General features: G+C 37.4%; 1 protein-coding gene across 15 annotated transcripts in view; it reads right to left on the bottom strand.

Annotated features, from left to right (window-relative positions):
- The window catches only part of PTPN13 (protein tyrosine phosphatase non-receptor type 13), a 220,208-nt gene that overhangs the window by 72,787 nt on the left and 125,634 nt on the right, over positions 1-21,787 (bottom strand). For 13 of the 15 annotated variants that reach the window (XM_055297064.2, XM_055297076.2, XM_055297071.2 and 10 more), the window contains 6 exons: positions 11,892-11,966; positions 11,600-11,774; positions 9,927-10,080; positions 9,512-9,650; positions 8,644-8,796; positions 2,606-2,788 (listed from right to left, as the gene is read on the bottom strand). In XM_055297064.2, the coding sequence (XP_055153039.2) occupies positions 2,606-2,788; positions 8,644-8,796; positions 9,512-9,650; positions 9,927-10,080; positions 11,600-11,774; positions 11,892-11,966 (879 nt within the window). The remainder of the gene's footprint in view (positions 1-2,605; positions 2,789-8,643; positions 8,797-9,511; positions 9,651-9,926; positions 10,081-11,599; positions 11,775-11,891; positions 11,967-21,787) is intronic. The other 2 variants (XM_063610230.1, XM_055297073.2) reach the window with 1 other exon arrangement.

Raw genomic sequence — 21,787 nt, forward strand, 5'->3', positions numbered from 1 at the left:
AACAGATTCCTTTGATAAGATTATTGATATTTTGAATTTATGGTAATGTTTACAAACACCAAAACTGTTTGAAAAGGAAATAATAAATATGTGTTCTACTCTGTCGGATAAAGAAAATGAAAGTTCAACAATAATTTTTTTATTACTATATAATGATAAGAGCCAGGATTCAGTCAAGTAGAGTCTGGGTGGCATAAAGTCTGAATAGAAGTTGTGGAAAATTAAAGCAAATGTGAGATGGAGAACTACTGGTAACATAACTGCTGGGTTGAGAGATAAAACACACGATATTTAGAGATGGTGATTTGTCCCAAATATAGGGAAAGTAGGAGAATCATCAAATCAGTTTTATCTCTCTGAAATTTCTTGAAAACTGAATGTCTTTTGTGGAAGAGAGCATACTCCAATTTGTGACCTATATGGTGAGGCTTGCTGGTGACCCATGCCTTAAGAGACCAGTGTTCAACATGTCGGGGACCTAAGACTAATGTCTCTGGAGAACCACTTAAGTCCAGTTACACTGTACTCTAGCTCTTGGCTACTGTGCAGATTATTCTACTTCATGTCCCTTGTCTTTACTTCAGATGTGGAAATAGGGATGGAAAAGCCAAATTTAGTAGGCTTTCAAAAGTTGTAATAACAGGGTATTACCCAGACTTCAATCATGTCATCTTTACAATTTCTAGCCTTGGTTATTTATAAATTTTTCAGTGGACTTTTCTTACTTATATAAATTCAAAGAAATTTTAGAAACAAAAAACATTGTTAAATTCTAGCTAGATATTGTTGCCAATGAAAGCTCCAGGATTAAACCTGTTTTCTTTATTAGAAACAGAAATCAGTAAGTATTAGAGAGGAGCTAAAGATACAGTAGCAACAAACTAGTATCTTGATTATCAGTAGTATACCTAGTAACTCTCCAAATACTTGGAGAACATTTTTTTCCCCCTAACAAACATACCACTTAACCACTGTCAAGAAATTTGTAAAGACACTGAATTCCGTAGTTGTAAAACTCTCTCACTGATTCAAGCATAAACATGAAAGCAAGAATCTCCTTAGTTGATCAGTCAAAAGAACTACAGAACCAGTACTTATAATAAAACACCCAAAGGCAGCAAATATCACACACAAAAAATGCCAGAGATAGGTTAGAGGTTCATATTAATTATGAAAATGATAGTATAGATGATTTAATATCTAAGAAAGATGTATAGTTTTGAAACACATACAAAGAATATTTGATTCTCTCCAAGTGTTAATGGATGGACTGGATAAGAAATGTGCTTGAGAGAACTCAGTTGTGAGATATGAGAAGACCAAATGGGTAACTTTTCAACTTCCCCAGAGGTTAGTAGAAGAAAAAAGGAGAGTTAAAAAAAATAGAGTTTTGTGTTAGAGAAAGAACTTCAGGAAAAATGAATGCTATTAAATCTAGAAATAATTTGCATGGGAATGCAAACTATTCTCTATTCCCACAAATCTTTAAAAATGAACTAATCACAGCTAGCTCTATATATGTGGGTTAGTGTGGTAGCTTGGCAAATTACATAGAGCTGACTGCTGTGTGATTATTTGACTTGTCGCCTTTTCAAAACGGTCCAAAACTGGATTTATACTTAATTAATCTAAGGTTTCCTTCAGAAATGGGCTCTGCCAGCATTTCCACTGGGGGAAGGTAAGTTAAGCCCAGGTAATTTCTTGGTCCTGACAATCTTGAGAAGATGTGGGTGGTCTGGAGAACATATTATCTGGCAATCTTAGTGATATCTCTTGGTTTCAGAGGAAGGCAATCAACTAACCATTAGGTCTAGGAATGGTCTCAGGGTTGAAAATTATCCAGATCCATCAGGACCTTGGTAACTTTATAAACACTGTTTTGCTGAGACTATACTTTATCCTAAAGATGAACTAAAGGTATCAGTAGTTCCTGAATACCACTAGGAAAACAAACACCTGAACATATTAATACTTTTTATTCATCTCTGAAGTCTGCCAATGGAATTTTAATGTTCAGGTGTCCCAACTAGGTCCAAAATCAAAATATGCCTTTATCGTTAACTATCTTCCATAAATATATTATTTTCTAAAAATCATTTTCTAACTTTATAAAGAGCTGTACACTAAAAATCTAAAACTGCAGAAAGTCCTGGGACTAGTTCATAAAATCCAGTAAGTCTCTGTACCTCTGAGATTCAAATAACAGTTGCTACGAGGGGGTTTACTATTGGGCCAGACAAGGTTCACTAGCGTTAAGATAATTATCTATCTTAAAAACATTAGGAGGATTTTTCCATGTGAGAAGTTACAACTCTAGAATAAATTCTGACTTATTCAGAGAATTCAACTTGGTTGTAATTTAACTAAAGTTAATTGAGCATATAACCAGCCAGGAATGTGTAATAATCTTAAAAGTCACCTGTTGAAAAAACCAGACATAAATAAAATCTCAATAATACTTTCCACAACTACAAACGAAGAGTTAAATAGTATTAAGATGTATTATCCCCACTGAATGGCAGAGTCTAAGGAAAGTCTGTTAATATGTTACATTGGAAGTTGGTAATATTTGAAAATATAATGAAAAGAGGTTAAATGGACATACAGAAAAAGATATTTTCTTGGTTTCCCTCCACGGAAAGCGAAGGACCAATGTGCGCACTCCATTGTGAACTTCAAACACAAGGACACCTTTAGAACAGACTCCAAGCAATATTCCTGTTTGTGACTTTTTCTCAGGGTGCACTCGGTGAAAATGAACTCCATATTCTGTCAGTCTTTGGCAGACCTGTTGGAATAATACCATACCATAGCAATACACTTTGGTAAACGGTGACATAAAGATATTGAAGCTGTATGATATGATTTGGCTGTGTCCCCCTGCAAATCTCATCTTGAATTCCCACGTTATGGGAGGGACCCACTGGGAGGTAACTGAATCATGGAGGCAGGTCTTTCCTGTGTTGTTCTTGTGACAGTGAATAAGTGTCATGAGATCTGATGGTTTTAAGAAGGAGAGTTTCCCTGTATAAGCTCTCTTCTCTTGTCTGCCTCCATGTGAGACATGCCTTTCACCTTCTGCCATGATTGTGAGGCCTCCTCAGTCACATGGAACTGTAAGTCCATTAAACCGCTCTCTTTTGTAAATTGCCCTGTCTCAGGTATGTCTTTATCAGCAGCGTGAAAATGGACTAATACAGTAGATTGGTACCAGTAGAGTGGGCATGGCTGAAAAGATACCTGAAGATGTGGAAGTGACTTTGGAACTGGGTAACAGGCAGAGGCTGAAACAGTTTGGAGGGCTCAGAAGAAGACAGGAAAATGTGGGAAAGTTTGGAACTTTCTGAAGACTAGTTGAATGGCTTTGACAAAAATGCTGATAGTGATATGAACAATAAGGCCCAGGCTGAGGCAGTCTCAGATGGAGATGAGGAACTTGTTGGGAAATGGAGCAGAGGTGACTCTTGTTGTTTTCTTTTCTCTCTCTCTTTTTTTTTTTCCTAGCAAAGAGATTGGCAGCATTTTGCCCTTTCCCTAGAGATTTGTGGAACTTTGAACTTGAGAGAGATGATTTAGGGTATCTGGTGGAACAAATTTCTAAGCTGCAAAGCATTCAATATGTGACTTGGGTGCTGTCAAAGGCATTCAGTTTTAAAAGGGAAACAGGGCATAACAGTTTGGAAAATGTGCAGCCTGACAATGTGATAGAAAGAAAATTCCATTTTCTGAGGTGAAATTCAAGCTGGCTGCAGAAATTTACATAAGTAACAAGGAGCCAAATGTTAATCACCAAGACAATGGGGAAAAGGTTTCCAGGGCATGTCAGAGACCTTTGCAGCAGCCCCTCCCATCGCAGGCCTAGAGGTTTAGGAGGAAAAAATGGTTTCGTGGGCCGGGCCCAGGTTCCCTCTGCTGTGTAGAATCTAGGGACTTGGTGCCCTGTGTTCCAGCCACTCCAGCTGTGACTAAAAGGGGCCAAGGTACAACTCAGGCTGTTGTTTCAGAGGCAGGAATCCCCAAGCCTTGGCAGCTTCCACATGGTGTTGAGCCTGTGAGTGCAGAGAAGTCAAGAACCGAGGTTTGGGAACCTTTGCCTAGATTTCAGAGGATGTATGGAAATGTCTGGATCCCAGGGAGAAGTTTGCTGCAGGGGTGGGGTCCTCATGGAGAACCTGTGCTAGGGCAGTAGGGAAGGGAAATATGGGGTTGGAGCCTGCACACAGAGTCCCAACTGGAGCACCACTTAGTGGAGCTGTGAGAAGAGGGCCACTGTCCTCCAGACCCCAGAATGGTAGATCCAATGACAGCTTGCATCATGCACCTGGAAAAGCCACAGATACTCAACACCAGCCCATGAAAGCAGCCAGGAGGGGGGCTATACCCTACAAAGACACAGGGGCAGAGCTGCCCAAGACCTTGGGAGCCCACCTCTTGCATCAGCGTGACCCGGATGTGAGACATGCAGTCAAAGGAGATCATTTTGCAGCTTTAAGGTTTGCCTGCCCTGCTGGATTTCGGACTTGCATGGGACCTGTAGCCCCTTTGTTTTGGCCAATTTCTCCAATTTGGAATGGCTGTATTTACCCAATACCTGTACCCCCATTGTACCTAGGAAGTAACTAACTTGCTTTTGATTTTGCAGACTCATAGGCAGAAGGGACTTGCCTTATCTCAGATGAGACTTTGGACTTGGACTTTTGAGTTAATGTTGAAATGAATTAAGACTTTGGAGAACTGTTGGGAAGGCATGATTGGTTTTGAAATGTAAGGACATGAGATGTGGGAGGGGCCAGAAGCGGAATATGGTTTGGCTGTGTCCCCACCCAACCCAAATCTCATCTTGAATTTCCACATGTTGTGGGAGGGACCCAGTGGGAGGTAAGTGAATCATGGGGACAGGTCTTTCCCATGCTGTTCTCATGATAGTGAGTAAGTTTCATGAGATCTGATGGTTTTAAGGAGGGGAGTTTCCTTAAAACCATTTGTACAAGCTCTCTTCTCTTGTCTGCCACCATGTGAGACCTTCCACCATGATTGTGAGGCCTCCCCAGCCACGTGGAACTGTAAGTACATTAAACCTGTTTCTTTTGTAAGTTGCCCAGTCTCTGGTATATGTCTTTATCAGCAGTGTGAAAAACGACTAACACACTATATCAATGTAGTTTAATGTGGAAAGGTTAATCTTTTCAACAAACGTTACTGGAACAACTGTATATCCACATGCTAAAAAAATGAGTTTCAACCCTTACTTCACCCTACATATGAAATTTAACCAAAAATGGATCACAGACCTAAATACAGGCACTAAAAGCATAAAACTTAGAAAGTGTCTGTGACCCTGGTTTGGGCAAAAATTTCTTAGAGGGAACACAAAAACCATAAACTAGAAAATGAAAAAAATTGGAAACTTCATTAACATTGAAAACTTGTTCATCAAGAATTAATGTTGGCCGGTGCAGTGGCTCATGCCTGTAATCCCAGCACTTTGGGAGGCCAAGGCAGGCAGATTACTTCAGGCTAGGCGTTTGAGACCAGCCTGGCCATCATGACAAAATCCTGTCCCTATGAAAAATACAAAAATTAGCCACGTATGGTTGTGCATATCTGTAATCCCAGCTACTCAGGAGGCTGAGGAAGAAGCATCACTTGAACCTGGGAGGTGGAGGCTGCAGTGAGCCAAGATCACACCACTGAATTCCAGCCCGGGCAACAGAGTGAGACTCTTAAAAAAAAAAGAGTCAATGTTAAGAAAATGTAAGGTAAGCCACAGACTAGGAGTAAATATATGTAAAACCCATATATCTGATAAAAGACTTATATCCAGAATATTTAAAGAACATGTACTTCTCAACAGTAAGGAAACATATAACCAGTTACAAAAGGGGGTAAAAAGTTTTTTTTATTTGACACATCAGTAAAGATGATATATAAATGGCAAATAAACACATGAAAAGATTGGTCAACATAAATAGTAATGAGGGAAGTACAAATTAAAACCATAATAATATACCACTACTCACCTATCTCAAATGTTAAAGTGAAAAAGACTGAAACTACCAAGTGTTGTCGAGGATGTGGAGCAACTGAAATTCACACACTGTTGGTAGGACTGTAAAATTGTACAATGATTTTGGAAAACAGTTTGGAAGTTTCTTACAAAGTTAAACATGTACTTGCCATAGGTCCCAGCAATCCTATTGCTAGATATTTACTCAGGAGAAATAAAAACTGTGTTCACAGAAAAATGTGAACTGGAATGTTTATAACAGTTTTATATCTATCAACTAATGAAAAGAATAAGCAAATTATATATCTGCACAAAGAAAAACTACTCAGAAGAAAAAAGAAAAGAAACTACTGATATATACCACACCATGGATGAATCTTAAAAGTATTATTCTAGGCCAGGCACAGTGGTTCACGCCTGTATCCCAGCACTTTGGGAGGCTGAGGTGGGCGTATCACAAGGTCAAGAGATCGAGACCATCCTGGCTAACATGGTGAAACCATGTCTCTACTACAAATATAAAAAATTAGCCGGGTGTGGTGGCACATGCCTGTAGTCCCAGCTACTTGAGAGGCTGAAGCAGGAGAATGTTTGAACCTGGGAGGCAGAGGTTGCAGTGAGCTGAGATCATGCCACTGCATTCCTACCTGGCAATAGAGTGAGACTCTGTCCCAGAAACAGAAACAAAAGAGTATTATTCTAAGTAAAGAAGCCAGACATAAAAGACTGTATACTATATTATTTTTTACATGACATTCTAGAAAAAAAAAAAGCACTATGGTAATAGCAGATCAGTAGTTGCTAAGGGTTACAGGTAGCGGGAGGGGACTGACTATAAAGAGACAAGAGGGAGCTTTATGTATTCGAAATGTGCTATATTAGCAGTTGGTAAACTTTTTCTGTAAAGGGCCAGATAGTAAATATTTCAGGCTTTGTGGGTCATATGATCTTTATCGTAATGACTGGACTTTGCTGTTATAGTATGAACACAGATATAGATGATATATAAATAAATGAGTATGGACTAGTTCCAATAAAACTATTTATAAAACGGGCAGGCCACAGTTTGCTAACCCTTGTTCTCAAGACTGTGGAGGTGGTTGCTGAACTGTATACATATTTTTATATTTTATTATGCTATTTTATTTTATTTTGAGATGGGGTCTCTTTCTGTTACTTAGGCTGGAACCCAATGACAAGATCAAAGCTTACTGCAGCCTCAAACTCCCAGGCTCAAGTGATCCTACATCAGCCTCCCAACCAGCTAGGATTACAGGCATGTGTAACTACGCCCAGCTCAACTGCATATATATTTTAAAAACTCACCGACCACTTAAAAATGGTACATTTTATTGTATATAAATTATACTTCAATAAAGCAGATTTACGAAAGATATTTCAAAAACAACATAATATATAGCAAAAGTGTAGCCTTAGAAGGTTGTGTTAACAAGATAAAACTTCTTAAGTTAGAAGAAAGATGCTAAAGTTAAAGGGAAATGAAGTAACAGAATATATTATTAGAAGGAGTAGGGCAACCTAATATTCCTTAGGCATGCTATTTACAGGGAGAAAACTGAAACTTAGAAAAGTTAAATACATTGTTCAAGGTCACTCAGCTAGTTGAAATAAGAATTCAAATGCAAGACTGTCTGCAAATCCTCATGCAAATTCTTTTCATTGTGCCAATCTGCCTTCTACCTTTATTAATAAAATTATAATGTAACATCTTACTTTCTACAAGTATAAAAATGTAATAACTAAGAAAAGTGTAAGTCCATAATTTAATATCTTTAAATTTGGACTCAAACAGAAAAAGCCACCTTGCCTTTCTTTCCATGAACACTAGATTAAAGGTAATGTAAGTCTGTGAATAAAATCCATTCAGAAATTTTCACAGGGCTGGTAAACTTGGTTTCTTTCTATATGTAGCAGCGAATGGAAGGCATACTGTTACATCCTAGGAAGCTAAAACAGAAGAATGTTCTGAAAATTTGTCTTTTCAACAGAACACTACCTTATATTTGCTATTTGCATTGGAATTTTACATAGTACTATTTTTCTTGATCATAAATGCACTATTTATCTAAGGTCATATAGAAAGCTGGTTATAGGTCTAATACACTGTAGAACTAATAGAACTGTAAACTAATAAGTCAATTTTTCTGACTCTCTACCCCTATCTACATTAATTGGCATTTAATGGGAAGACCATTTTTAAAGGATGTAACTGAATTTTAAGCCTTTTGAGAAAAAGCAAAAACAAACAATTCTAGAACCAGTATGAACTTGCCTCTCATATCAAGCCATTCACCAAATTCATTTGTTTCTTCTGTATAATGTATTTTGATTTTGAGTACGGAATAAGATAAAAGCATAGGATTAACAGCCAGATAGACATGGGTTCAAATCATATCTGCCCCATATCTCTGGGAACATTACATTTCCTCTTTGGGAGCCTCACTTCCCTCTTTTACAAAATGAGAATTAAAATACCATAATTTTAGCCAGCAATGAGATAAGATTATGCACAGTATCAGTTATTGGCACTTGAACTCTTAGATATGTGTCCTCTAACACTTCTTGCTTACTTGAAAAAGATACAAAGCTTATCATTTGTAATCTTGCATGCTTACCTTTAAAAATTCTAACTCTGTCTCTTTTTCAGAAGCTCCCACATAGGTATTATGCAATTTGGGTAACTCTTCTTTGATATAGGATAAATCAAGTTTCTCCATCACTCTGGCAGGCAAATAGTGCTCCATTCTAAAGTAAGACACACCATGAACCTAGAAAAAAGAATGTTTTCATAAGCAATTGTTTGCCTTTTATTGGAGTAAACCCTCTTCCATCTTAAAGTTCTTGCTTTGGCTAAGAGATGAAGTACTTCTATTTCTACCTCTCTCTCTGAGGAATGAGTTTTAGAGGAAATGCATCAGTCTTTCTTTTTTATTCAGTGAGATAAAATGACTGAACTGATTAGCAAGCTTGAGGAGTGTGACATTCAAGGGCCTCATATCACTCTAGTTTAGGATGAACGTTGTGAAGGATGCTGCTCCAGTGGCACAGCTTCTAGCCCCTTGCTTCCTCTTAGATCACTTTTATTTAGAAACATCAGGCTTTAAGTATACTTTGAGTTCTCCATACAGTAAGCTCTGCCAGGCTGCCAGTCCATCATGTGGAAGGTAGGAGATCCTTTTAATTTATATTTGACTAATAACCCCTGTGTCTAGTCTCCATAGGTTAGAACTTGGGAGAAGGAGTAAGTGGTAGATATTCCTAAACTCCAAAACAGGACAACTTTAAACATGAAAAAAAAAATCCTACACTTCATGATTTTATATAATTGATATACATGGAGTGCTTGGTCATTTTGAGGAACCAAAGAAGCCTCAAAAATCTTCAGGTCTAAACATCAAACACCTGAATCAGGTTTAGTCATTAACTATGTCAAAGGTAACAACACCAAACAAAAATGGTCCTGGAAAAAAACACAAATCCTACCTCTGGTTGATAATCTCCATACTCAGCCTGGAGAGCCAAGGATGCCAGCAATAAGGAAGTCTCATCATCACAGTGCATCCTTTCCTCCAAAATATCTTTTCGAAGCTGAAGGTAATACTGATGACACGTCAGAGTATGCCTGAAAAAACAAATACAGACATCTTGGCCTTTGATTTTGAATACTGGGGTGGTTTTTATTATAGGCATGTAAGGTTAGTTTCCATGAGTTTATTATTAAGCTTATTATTAAGCTTTTAAGGCATAAGGATTAAATAAATTGTGTTGAAGGAAATATTACTTTTATGATAAAGCAGACATTATCATTGATTGGAATCAAGTAATTCAGTATCAGTAAGCTAAAGGGTCAAAAGACCAGTGTCCAAAAAGAGCAAAAGAGAAACTCTTGTGTACTCACTGTATTAGACTAACATCATCCATAAAAAATTTAATTCTGAAAAACAAAGTAAAATTAACAGTGGCTTTGGTCTTTTTCTTTGGTTCTTCTTTCCATCCCTCTGGGGCCACTTTGGTTAATTTTAAGTCAGGATCAACAAAGAAATATTCATTATCTAAAACAGAATGAGAAAAATATTCAGAGAAGATAAAAAAATACTTTAGTGTTTTCTTCCAATTTCTTCACTTTTTGGTCAGACTTGCATAAAAGAGTATCATATGAGAATATAAATACAAGACTGCTAAAAATGTGGCAGGGAGCTCTGAGACACTCCACTTAGATGGGAGGCAATGTGGCCCACTCTTTTAAGAATGGCGGCTCTAAAGACATACAGTCCTAGATTCAACACCTGGCCACAACATTTACTATCCGTATGACACTGAATATATTATTTTACCTCTCTAGACATCAGTTTTCTTGTCTTTAAGATCAGGATAGGGGTAAATCTTGCTTTACAGCATTGTTATAAGGATCAAATGACATAATGAATAAAAACACTTGTTAAAGCACACAGTACATGGTAAACATTTAATAAATATTAGCTAGTATACTTATTATTATTGAGCTACCAGCTGAAACCTAGAAGGAATGACATTTATCATTTTATTTTTTAATGTCATTAGTTAACTGTTATTTACTCTCTACAAATAAAAGAATTATTCAATACAATTTCTATAAGAAATTAAGTGTAGTAAAACAGATATTTGGGTGAACTGAATCAGCTTCATGTAGACAATATTGACGGATTAGTCTAAAAGTGAAACTAGTAAAGTGATAGAACATCAGTAGGTACTAATTGACTATTTATTGTATGAGTCTACAGCATAAATTATTCCTTTTTAAGGCACAATAATTCAATAAGCTATATCGAGGGAAATATTTCTTTTAGGATACAGAAGATATTAAGAGCTTATAGAGTTTTAGGATCCTTTAACCTGTGAATTGTCATTTATGGTACTTTGTTGTCTAAGCTTTCCAAGTTAAATTTTGAGGTAAACAGGAATCTGAAATATTAAAGAGTAATTTATAAATATAATGATTTATTTAAAAAGGAGATGAATTCCAAAAAGTTTCTTACTGCTATGGCAACTCTAACTGATAAATAGGAGAGGTTTCTACTGAAGCTGTGTCTTAGACCACTGTGGTTGTGAACATCATGGGTTTAAGTGGATACAATATTTAAAAGATACGTCAAATAACTAATTTTTAGCCATCAATTGACATTTTAAAGTCACTGTGATTTTAGGATAGTGGACTAAATAAATTGATGTGGAAATTCAGAAATAAGGTCTTGCTATACATTCAGACTCATATTAGGATACTAATTTCTAGAGTATACATGTAGACCATTAACATATAAAATGGTCCCTAAAATATAATTAAAATATATTTTTATATAACCATAGCAAAAAAATAAAAAATCTTCCCAGTCAGATACAGAAAGTGCCTAACAAACATAGCTATTAAAACAATGAAAGTAGCTAGGAGAAGAAAGGGAGTTCCTAACTCACTTCTACTGACTAGTTCATTTAGTTACTAATTGTCAAAATGAGGTCAGGCATGGTAACAAACATAGGAAGTCTGCTTGTTGCTAAGTTTCTATACTGTACACTGAATACAAAATGTCTTGGTACCTTTGAGGGTAGCTAAAGCAAACAAATGATGCTCTACTAAGCCAGTATGTGCCACAACCATATCAAACACATCTTTACATATACTTTTAGTATCACAGGTCAGTTCCAGTCTCTGCCCGTTCAGAAGCATTATGTTTACTTTCCTTCGGTTATCCTCATTCTTCCCTTTCTTAGTCTATAATTGAAAAAATAAATGGCATTTACTAAAATAAGCATTATAAGAATTTTAACTGGTTTTTAACACTACTGAAATTATTTTCTAAGAGGGACACAAACTGGTTTTATTACTTACAAGAATAGACCGTGGCAAATCCAAAGATATAAATGGTTCAATTGTCATTTTCACAAACTCAGGGCCAAAGAAATTCTGCAAATCACATAAGCAGAATCAATATTTTTTACTATTTATTCTAGTTTTTTCCTTGAAAGGAAAAATAATGTAACAATAATAAACTACATATGAAACTACAAAATCACCACATTAGAACTAGGTGATCTAAAATGAACGTTGAAGCTTTCATGAAGAGGTATACTGGAATTTACCAATAACAGAAATGGAGTATGCCTTACATTAAGTTGAAACAAGTTTTTCCCCATCTTTGTTTTCTACTATTGATGTCAAACATAATGCCTCACTTTTATACTGTGTTACAGGGTTTTCACTATTTGGCATCCCGATAGACTCAGACTCAAAAAAAAGGTCTTGAAGAAGTAATATAGAGTTATTAAGCTCATATAAGTATTTGGTTTAATATTGCTAATGCATGAAGTGATTGAACAGAATCTCATTGTCTTAGAAAGTGACATTCAGCCTAAAACAGATTGTAGGGTACATGTGCTGGCTCACAACTAATCCCAATGCCTTGGGAGGCTGAGGCAGGAGGATTGCTTGAGGCCAGGAGTTTGAGACCAACCTGGGCAACATACTTAGACCCTGTTTCTACAAAAAATAAAAAATTAGCTGGGCACTGTGGTGCATGCCTGTAGTTCAGCTACTTAGGAGGCTGAGGCCAGAGGATAACTTGTGCCCATGAGTTCCAGGCTGCTGTGAGCTATAATCACACCACTACACTCCAGCCTCACCAACAAAGTAAGACCCTGCCTCTAAAAAAAAATTAAAAGCAAACAGACAAAAAACAAAAAAACTGGTCATAGTTAAAAGACATCTACTTTGTGCCTATATATATATATCCACCTGTAATCACTATCTTGGAACCCTGTGACACTGTACTTTTTGTTTTAAATAGTGGCAACTAGGGATAGTATCAGTCACATAGTCTCTGACCCCTGCCAATGTCCCCAGCAAGAAAATATCTCAGGAAATAAAGGACCCATGAGATGGGGAAAGTGGAGTGCAAACTCTGTATTTACTGCTTCTCAATCTATGATTTCCCTTTTCTCCTCTTGTATATTCTGGGGTTTTGGCCAAGAGGGAGAACTAGTTTAGGAGACAACTTAAAACAAGTTAGACTCTAAGTGGGAGAAGGGTTGAGAAAAGACTGAAAGATTATATCTTAATGGGCAAAAGGTAGAATGAAACCAGAGCTAATCTTGAGGCCAGAGGCAAGTGGTTCGTGTGTATGTGTAGGTGTGTGCTTGAACTAATGGATGTTACCAGTTTTATTTTTGTTGGTTTCTTCTTTGCATTTGGTTGTACAGCTCACTGATTGCTTGGTGTAGGAATTCTATTCAATTTAATTGAGTGTGTAACATGACAGATACCATTTATGTAAAAGTAAAAGTTTAACATAAGGGGTTTATTAATATTCAATGAACCAATAGGACACATTTTAAACAAGAATAGAAATAGAGTAGAAAGAATGAAAGTGGAACATAGCCGAATAGGAACAGCTCCAGTCTGCAGCTCCCAGTGTGATCAACACAGAAGATGAGTGATTTCTGCATTTCCAACTGAGGTACCTGGTTCATCTCACAGGGACTGGTTGGACAGTGGGTGCAGCACTCGGAGGATGAGCAGAAGCTGGGCAGGGCGTTGCCTCACCCGGGAAGCCCAAGGGATAGAGGGATTTCCCTTTCCTAGCCAAGGGAAGCTGAGACAAACTGCACCTGGAAAAATGGAACACTCCCGCCCAAATACTGCACTCTTCTCACAGTCTTAGCAACTGGCAGACCAGGAGATTTTCTCCCGTTCCTGGCTTGGCAGGTCCCACACCCATGGAGCCTTGCTCACTGCTAGTGCAGCAATCTGAGATCAACTTTCGAGGCTGCAGCCTGGTTGGTGGAGGGATGTCCGCCATTGCTGAGGCTTGAGTAAGTAAACAAAACGGCCGGGAAGCTCGAACTGGGTGGAGCTCACCACAGCTCAGCAAGGCCTGCTGCCTCTATAGACTCCACTTCTGTGGGCAAGGCATAGCTGAACAAAAGGCAGCAGAAACTTCTGCAGACTTAAATGTCCCTGTCTGACAGCTCTGAAGAGAGCAGTGGTTCTCTCAGCACGGCATTTGAGCTCCAAGAATGGGTCCCTGACCCCCGTAGCCTAACTGGGAGACACCTCCCAGTAGGGGCTCATAGACACCTCATACAGTTGGGTGCCCCTCTGGGATAAAACTTCCAGAGGAAGGATCAGGCAGCAATATTTGCTGTTCTGCAGCATCCACTGGTGATACCCAGGCAAACAGGGTCTGGAGTGGACCTCCAGCAAACTCCAACAGACCTGCAGCTGAGGGATCTGACTATTAGAAGAAAAACTAACAAACAGAAAGGAATACCATCAACATCAACCAAAAGGACATCTACACCAAACCCCATCTGTAGGTCACCAACATCAAAGACCAAAGGTAAATAAAACCACAAAGATGGGGAGAAACCAGAGCAGAAAAGCTGAAAATTCTAAAAACCAGAGTGCTTCTTCTCCTCCAAAGGATTGCAGCTCCTCACCAGCAACGGAACAAAGCTGGATGGAGAATGACTTTGACAAGGTGACAGAAGTAGGCTTCAGAAGGTCGGTAATAATAAACTTCTCTGAGCTAAAGGAGCATGTTCAAACCCATCACAAGGAAGCTAAAAACCTTGCAAAAAGGTTAGAGGAATGGCTAACTAGAATAAACAGTGTAGAGAAGACCTTAAATGACCTGATGGAGTAGAAAACCATGGCACAAGAACTTCGTGACACATGCACAAGCTTCAATAGCTGATTTGATAAAGTGGAAGAAAGGGTATCACTGATTGAAGATCGAATTAATGAAATAAAGCGAGAAGACAAGATTAGAGAAAAAATAGTAAAAAGAAATGAACAAAGCCTCCAAGAAATATGGGAATATGTGAAAAGACCAAATCTACGTCTGATTGGTGTACCTGATAGCGACGGGGAAAATGGAATCCAGTTGGAAAACACTCCGCAGGATATTATCCAGGAGAACTTCTCCAACCTAGAAAGGCAGGTCAACATTCAAATTCAGGAAATAAAGAGAACACCACAAAGATACCCCTTGAGAAGAACAATCCCAAGACACACAATTGTCAGATTCACCAAGGTTGAAATGAATGAAAAAATGTTAAGGGCAGCCAGAGAGAAAGATTAGGTTACCCACAAAGGGAAGCCCATCAGACTAACAGCAATCTCTCGGCAGAAACCCTACAGGCCAGAAGAGAGTGGGGGCCAATATTCAACATGCTTAAAGAAAAGAATTTTCAACCGAGAATTTCATATCCAGCCAAACTAAGCTTCATAAGTGAAGGGGAAATAAAATCCTTTACAGACAAGCAAATGCTGACAGATTTTTGTTACTATCAGGGCTGCCTTACAAGAATTCCTGAAGGAAGCACTAAACGTGGATAGGAACAACCAGTACCAGCCACTGCAAAAACATGCCAAATTGTAAAGACCATCGATGCTAGGAAGAAACTGCCTCAATTAATAGGCAAAATAACCAGCTAACATCATAATGACAGGATCAAATTCACACATAACAATATTAACCTTAAATGTAAATGGGCTAAATGCCCCACTTAAAAGACACAAACTGGCAAATTGGATAAAGAGTCAAGACTCGTCGGTGGGCTGTATTCAGGAGACCCATCTCACACGCAGAGAAACACATAGGCTCAAAATAAAGGGATGGAGGAAGATCTACCAAGCAAATGGAAAGCAAAAAAAAAAAAAAAGCAGGGGTTGCAATCCTAGTCTCTGATGAAACAAACTGTAAACCAACAAAGATCAAAAGAGACAACGAAGGCCATTACATAATGGTAAAGGGATCAATTCAACAAGAAGAGCTAACTATCCTAAATATATATGCACCCAATACAAGAGCACTCAGATTCATAAAGGAAGTCTTTAGAGACCTACAAAGAGACTTAGACTCCCACACAATAATAATGGGAGACTTTAACACTCCACTGTCAGTATTAGACAGATAAGGAGACAGAAGGTTAAGGATATCCAGGACTTAAATTCAGCTCTGCAACAAGTGGACCTAATAGACATATACAGAACTCACCACCCCAAATCAACAGAATATACATTCTTCTCAGCACCACATCATACTTATTCTAAAATTGACCACATAACTGGAAGTAAAACACTACTCAGCAAATGTAAAAGAACAGAAATCACAACAAACTGTCTCTCAGACTACAGTGCAATCAAATTAGAGCTCAGGATTAAGAAACTTACTCAAAACTGCACAATTGCATGGAAACTGAACAACCTGCTCCTGAATGAGTACTGGGTATATAACGAAATGAAGGCAGAAATAAAGATGTTCTTTGAAACCAGTGAGAACAAAGAAACAACATACCAGAATCTCTGGGGCACATTCAAAGCAGTGTGTAGAGGGAAATTTATAGCACTAAATGCCCACAAGAGAAAGCAGGAAAGATCTAAAATCAACACCCTAACATCACAATTAAAAGAACTAGAGAAGCAAGAGCAAACAAATTCAAAAGCTAGCAGAAGGAAAGAAATAACTAAGATCAGAGTGGAACTGAAGGAGATAGAGACAGGAAAAACCCTTCAAAAAAATCAATGAATTTAGGAGCTGGTTTTTTGAAAACATCAACAAAATTGATGGACTGCTAGCAAGATTAATAAAGAAGGAGAGGAGAATCAAATAGACACAATAAAAAATGATAAAGGGGATATCACCATGGATCCCACAGAAATACAAACTACCATCAGGGAATACTATAAACACCTCTGTGCAAATAAACTAGAAAATCTAGAAGAAATGGATGAATTCCTGGACACATACACCCTCCCAAGACTAAACCATGAAGAAGTTAAATCTCTGAATAGACCAATAACAGGCTCCGAAATTGAGGCAATAATTAATAGGCTACCAACCAAAAAAAGTCCAGGACCAGAGAGATTCACAGCCGAATTCTACCAGAGGTACAAACAGGAGCTGGTACCATTCCTTCTGAAACTATTCCAATCAATAGAAAAAGAGGGAATCCTCCCTAACTCATTTTATGAGGCCAGCATTGTCCTGATACCAAAGCGTGGCAGAGATACAATAAAAACAGAGAATTTTAGACCAATATCCCTGATGAACATTGATGTGAAAATCCTCAATAAAATACTGGCAAACCGAATCTAGCAGCACATCCAAAAGCTTATCCACCACGATCAAGTTGGCTTCATCCCTGGGATGCAAAGCTGGTTCATCATATGCAAATCAATAAACGTAATCCAACACATAAACAGAAACAACTACAAAAACCACATGATTATCTCAATAGATGCAGAAAAGGCCTTCAACACAATTAAACAGCCCTTCATGCTAAAAACTCTCAATAAATTAGCTATTGATGGAACCTACCTCAAAATAATAAATGCTATTTACAACAAACTCACAGCCAATATCATACTAAATGGGCAAAAACTGGAAGCATTCCCTTTGAAAACTGGCACAAGACAAGGATGCCCTCTCTCACCACTTCTATTCAACATAGTGTTGGAAGTTCTGGTCAGGGCAATCAGGAAAGAAAAAGAAATAAAGGGTATTCAATTAGGAAAAGAGGAAGTCAAATTGTCCGTTTGCAGATGACATCATTGTATATTTAGAAAACCCCATCATCTCAGCCCAAAATCTCCTTAAGCTGATAAGCAACTTCAGCAAAGTCTCAGGATACAAAATCAATGTGCAAAAATCACAAACATTTCTCTACACCAATAACAGACAAACAGCAAAATCATGAGTGAATTCCCATTCACAATTACTACAAAGAAAATAAAATACCTAGGAATTCAACTTACAAGGGATATGAAGGAACTCTTCAAGCAGAACTACAAACCACTGCTCAACAAAATAAAAGAAGACAGTAACAAATGGAAGAAAATTCCATGCTCATGGATAGGAAGAATCGTATTGTGAAAACGGCCATACTGCCCAAAGTAATTTATAGATTCAATACCATCCCCATCAGACTACCAATGACTTTCTTCACAGAATTGGAAAAAGCTACTTTAAAGTTCATATGGAACCAAAAAAGACCCCACACAGCCAAGACAATCCTAAGCAAAAAGAGCAAAGCTGGAGGCATCATGCTACCTGACTTCAAACTATACTACAAGTCTACAGTAACCGAAACAGCATGGTACTGGTACCAAAACAGATATATAGACCAATGGAACAGAATAGAGGCCTCAGAAATAACACCACACATCTACAACCAACTGATCTTTGACAAACCTGACAAAAACAAGAAATGTGGAAAGGATTTCCTATTTAATACATGGTGCTGGGAAAACTGGCTAGCCATATGTAGAAAGCTGAAACTGGATCCCTTCCTTACACCTTATACAAAAATTAATACATGATGGATTAAAGACTTAAATGTTAGACCTAAAGCCATAAAAATCCTAGAAGAAAACCTAGGCAATACCATTCAGGACATAGGGATGGGTAAGCACTTCATGACTAAAACACCAAAAGCAATGGCAACAAAAGCCAAAATAGACAAACAGGATCTAATTAAACTAAAGAGTGTCTGCATGGCAAAAGAAACTACCATCAGAGTGAAGAGGCAACCTACAGAATGGGAGACAATTTTTGCAATCTACCCATCTGACAAAAGGCTAATATCCAGAATCTACAAAGAACTTCAACAAATTTACAAGAAAAAAACAAACAACCCCATCGAAAAATAGGCAAAGGATATGAACAGACACTTCTCAAAAGAAGACATTTATGCAGCCAACAGACACATGAAAAAATGCTCATCATCACTGGTCATCAGAGAAATGCAAATCAAAACCACAATGAGATACCATCTCACACCAGTTAGAATAGCAATCATTCAAAAGTCAGGAAACAACAGATGCTGGGGAGGATGTGGAGAAATAGGAACACTTTTACACTGTTGGTGGAGCGTAAAGTAGTTCAACCTTTGTGGAAGACAGTGTGGCGATTACTCAAGAATCTAGAACTAGAAACACCATTCGACCCAGCGATCCTGTTACTGGGTATATACCCAAAGGATTATAAATCATGCTACTATTAAGACACGTGCACACGTATGTTTATTGCGGCACTATTCACAATAGCAAAGACTTGGAACCAACCCAAATGTCCAACTGGATAAAGAAAATGTGCACATATACACCGTGGAATACTATGCAGCTATAAAAAAGGATGAGTTAATGCTCTTTGCACAGACATGGATGAAGCTGGAAACCATTATTCTCAGGGAACTATCACAAGGACAGAAAACCAAACACCACATGTTCTCACTCATAGGTGGGAACTGAACAATAAGAACACATGGACACAGGGCGGGGAACGTCACACACCAGGTCCTGTTGGGGGGTGGGGGGCTGGGGGAGGGATAGCATTAGGAGAAACACCTAATGTAAATGATGAGTTGATGGGTGCAGAAAACCAACATGGCACATGTATACCTATGTAACAAACCTGCATGTTGTGCACATGTACCCTAGAACTTAAAGTATAATAATAAAAAAAAAGAATGAAAGTGTTCTGCCATGGGAAACACAGAATATAATAAAGATCAACTATGGCAACAGGGCATGAAGAAGTTAAGATGTGTCTGCACCAAAAGAAAAAAAATCCTAAAAATTTTTGTTGTGGGAAAGAATATTAATTCAAACTGTACCTCCAAACCCCATTACCCTTTTCAGCCTCAAAAATATAACCTCCAGCTCTTTTCAGAAAAAATACTAGGTAGTCTTTTAATGACCAGTAGTTCAAATTATCTAATCACTGACACAGAATATCTCTGATGAAGAAATGTTTGGTTTGAAATAGCTAGAAATTGACTGCCTAAAAAAGGAAACAGGTTTTTAGCAAGATGACATATAACAGTGGCATGCTATAAAGGTACGATCTATAATTTATGAATTGTGAATGAACCAAAGTCTAGCTTAGCTCTTTAAAACTATGGTTTAGGAAAAAGGGCTGTATATGTACGTGCAGTTTGTGCTGCTCACTGAATTATTATATTGGAAGCCCACACTATATTATATGACATCCTGCCTATTACTTAGTTTTGATGTAGATATTGGTAATAATGAATTGATGAAGCCTTATTGAGTTTCTTCCTTTTACCTGAAATATGTTCAGTTATATTTTATTGGAATCTAAAAACTTTAAAAATTGGATAGTGTTTTATAAACTACAATCCAATTCCACATTTTAAAAATTAGCACAATGAGGAATAAAGAGGTTTTAAAATTTACATAAAGTCATATGACAGCATCACAAGGAATAGAATACATGTCTTCTAATTTGTAGTTCAATGCAATTTTCACCACCCAACAGTTTTTTCTCCTTAGAATACTGTGAAGGAAATTTGAATTCTATTAATTTCAGAGCATACAAATGTGCTTTTAAGATAATTCTCTGAAGCAAAGAACAAAAAATGAAAACAGTATAGGGTAATATAATTTCTTAGTACAGAACTAAAAAGAAAAAATCATTCTAGATTTTACCAGGTTTACTATTATTTATTTTACTTTTGAAGAATTATTTTAAACTAACATTACAAATGAAACACTGCTTCACCTTTCAAGTTGGTGATAGTAAAAAAGAATGATAATATCCAGAATAGGTAAGAATATAAAGAAACAGGCATGATCATAGGAAGCAACAACTGGCACAAACTTTTGGAAGGGTAATTTGACAATATCTTTTTTGGAAGGGTAATTTGACAAGGGTAATTTGACAATGTATCAAATGTCTTAAACGGTGTCTGCCTTTGACTTGGCTATTTTACTTGGAGAAAGTTATCTGCAATGAGTTAGCTACAGGGATGTTCATTAAAGCAGTGGTCCCCGATCTTTTTGGCACCAGGGACAGGTTTTGTGGAAGAAAATTTTTCCACAGACAGGTAGGAGGGGATGGTTTTGCGATGAAACTGTTCCACCTCAGATCATCAGGCATTAGATTCTCATAAGGAACATGCAATGCAGTTCACAACAGGGTTCATGCTCCTGTGAGAATATAGTGCTGCTGCTGATCTGACAGGTGGTGGAGCTCAGGTGGCAATGCTAGCTCCTTGCTCACCTCCTGCTGTGACCAGGCCATGGACCAATGCTGGCCTGTGGAGCCCTGCTTTAGAGCATTACTTTCAACAGCTAATTAGAAACATTGAAAATGTCCAATAATTGGAACTGACTAAAGAAATTACAGTACACAGTAAAGTCACATAATAAAGTATAACACTAACAATAATATAGAAGTTGTAAAATGTTTAAGATATTTTACATGAGAAAAGAACTGTTGATTTTATGTTTATAAAAATATATTGTCATAGGTTGAAAGAAAAATACATCAACTAGAAGAACAGACACATAAAAATATCCATCTACAAGATACAAGATACAGACTTGGTCTTTCCTGTCTTTGGATACTGTAAATGTGAGGATATGATATTTGGAGCTAATGGAGTCCTCTTTTAACCAGAAAGTGAATTATTACTAAAATTCTGAGAATCACAGAGCAGCAAGATGAAATGCACTTGATAACATTCTTGAACTTTGGAACTAACCTTGAACTTTCCATGTCTGATCTTCTCAATATATGGAATAACAAATTTCTTAATATGAAAAAATAATCCCTCACCATAACGAAGACAGCCAGTTAACTTGAAGGATTATGAATATACTTCTAAAGTATATAGTTAGGACACTCTAAATTCATCTAAGTTATTTTTTAGATAAAATAACGAAAATAGCTAAATGTTTATTTTAAAATCAACCCAAAA

Source organism: Symphalangus syndactylus, chromosome 10, assembly GCF_028878055.3.
Source record: "Symphalangus syndactylus isolate Jambi chromosome 10, NHGRI_mSymSyn1-v2.1_pri, whole genome shotgun sequence".
Classification (NCBI taxonomy): Eukaryota; Metazoa; Chordata; class Mammalia; order Primates; family Hylobatidae; genus Symphalangus; species Symphalangus syndactylus.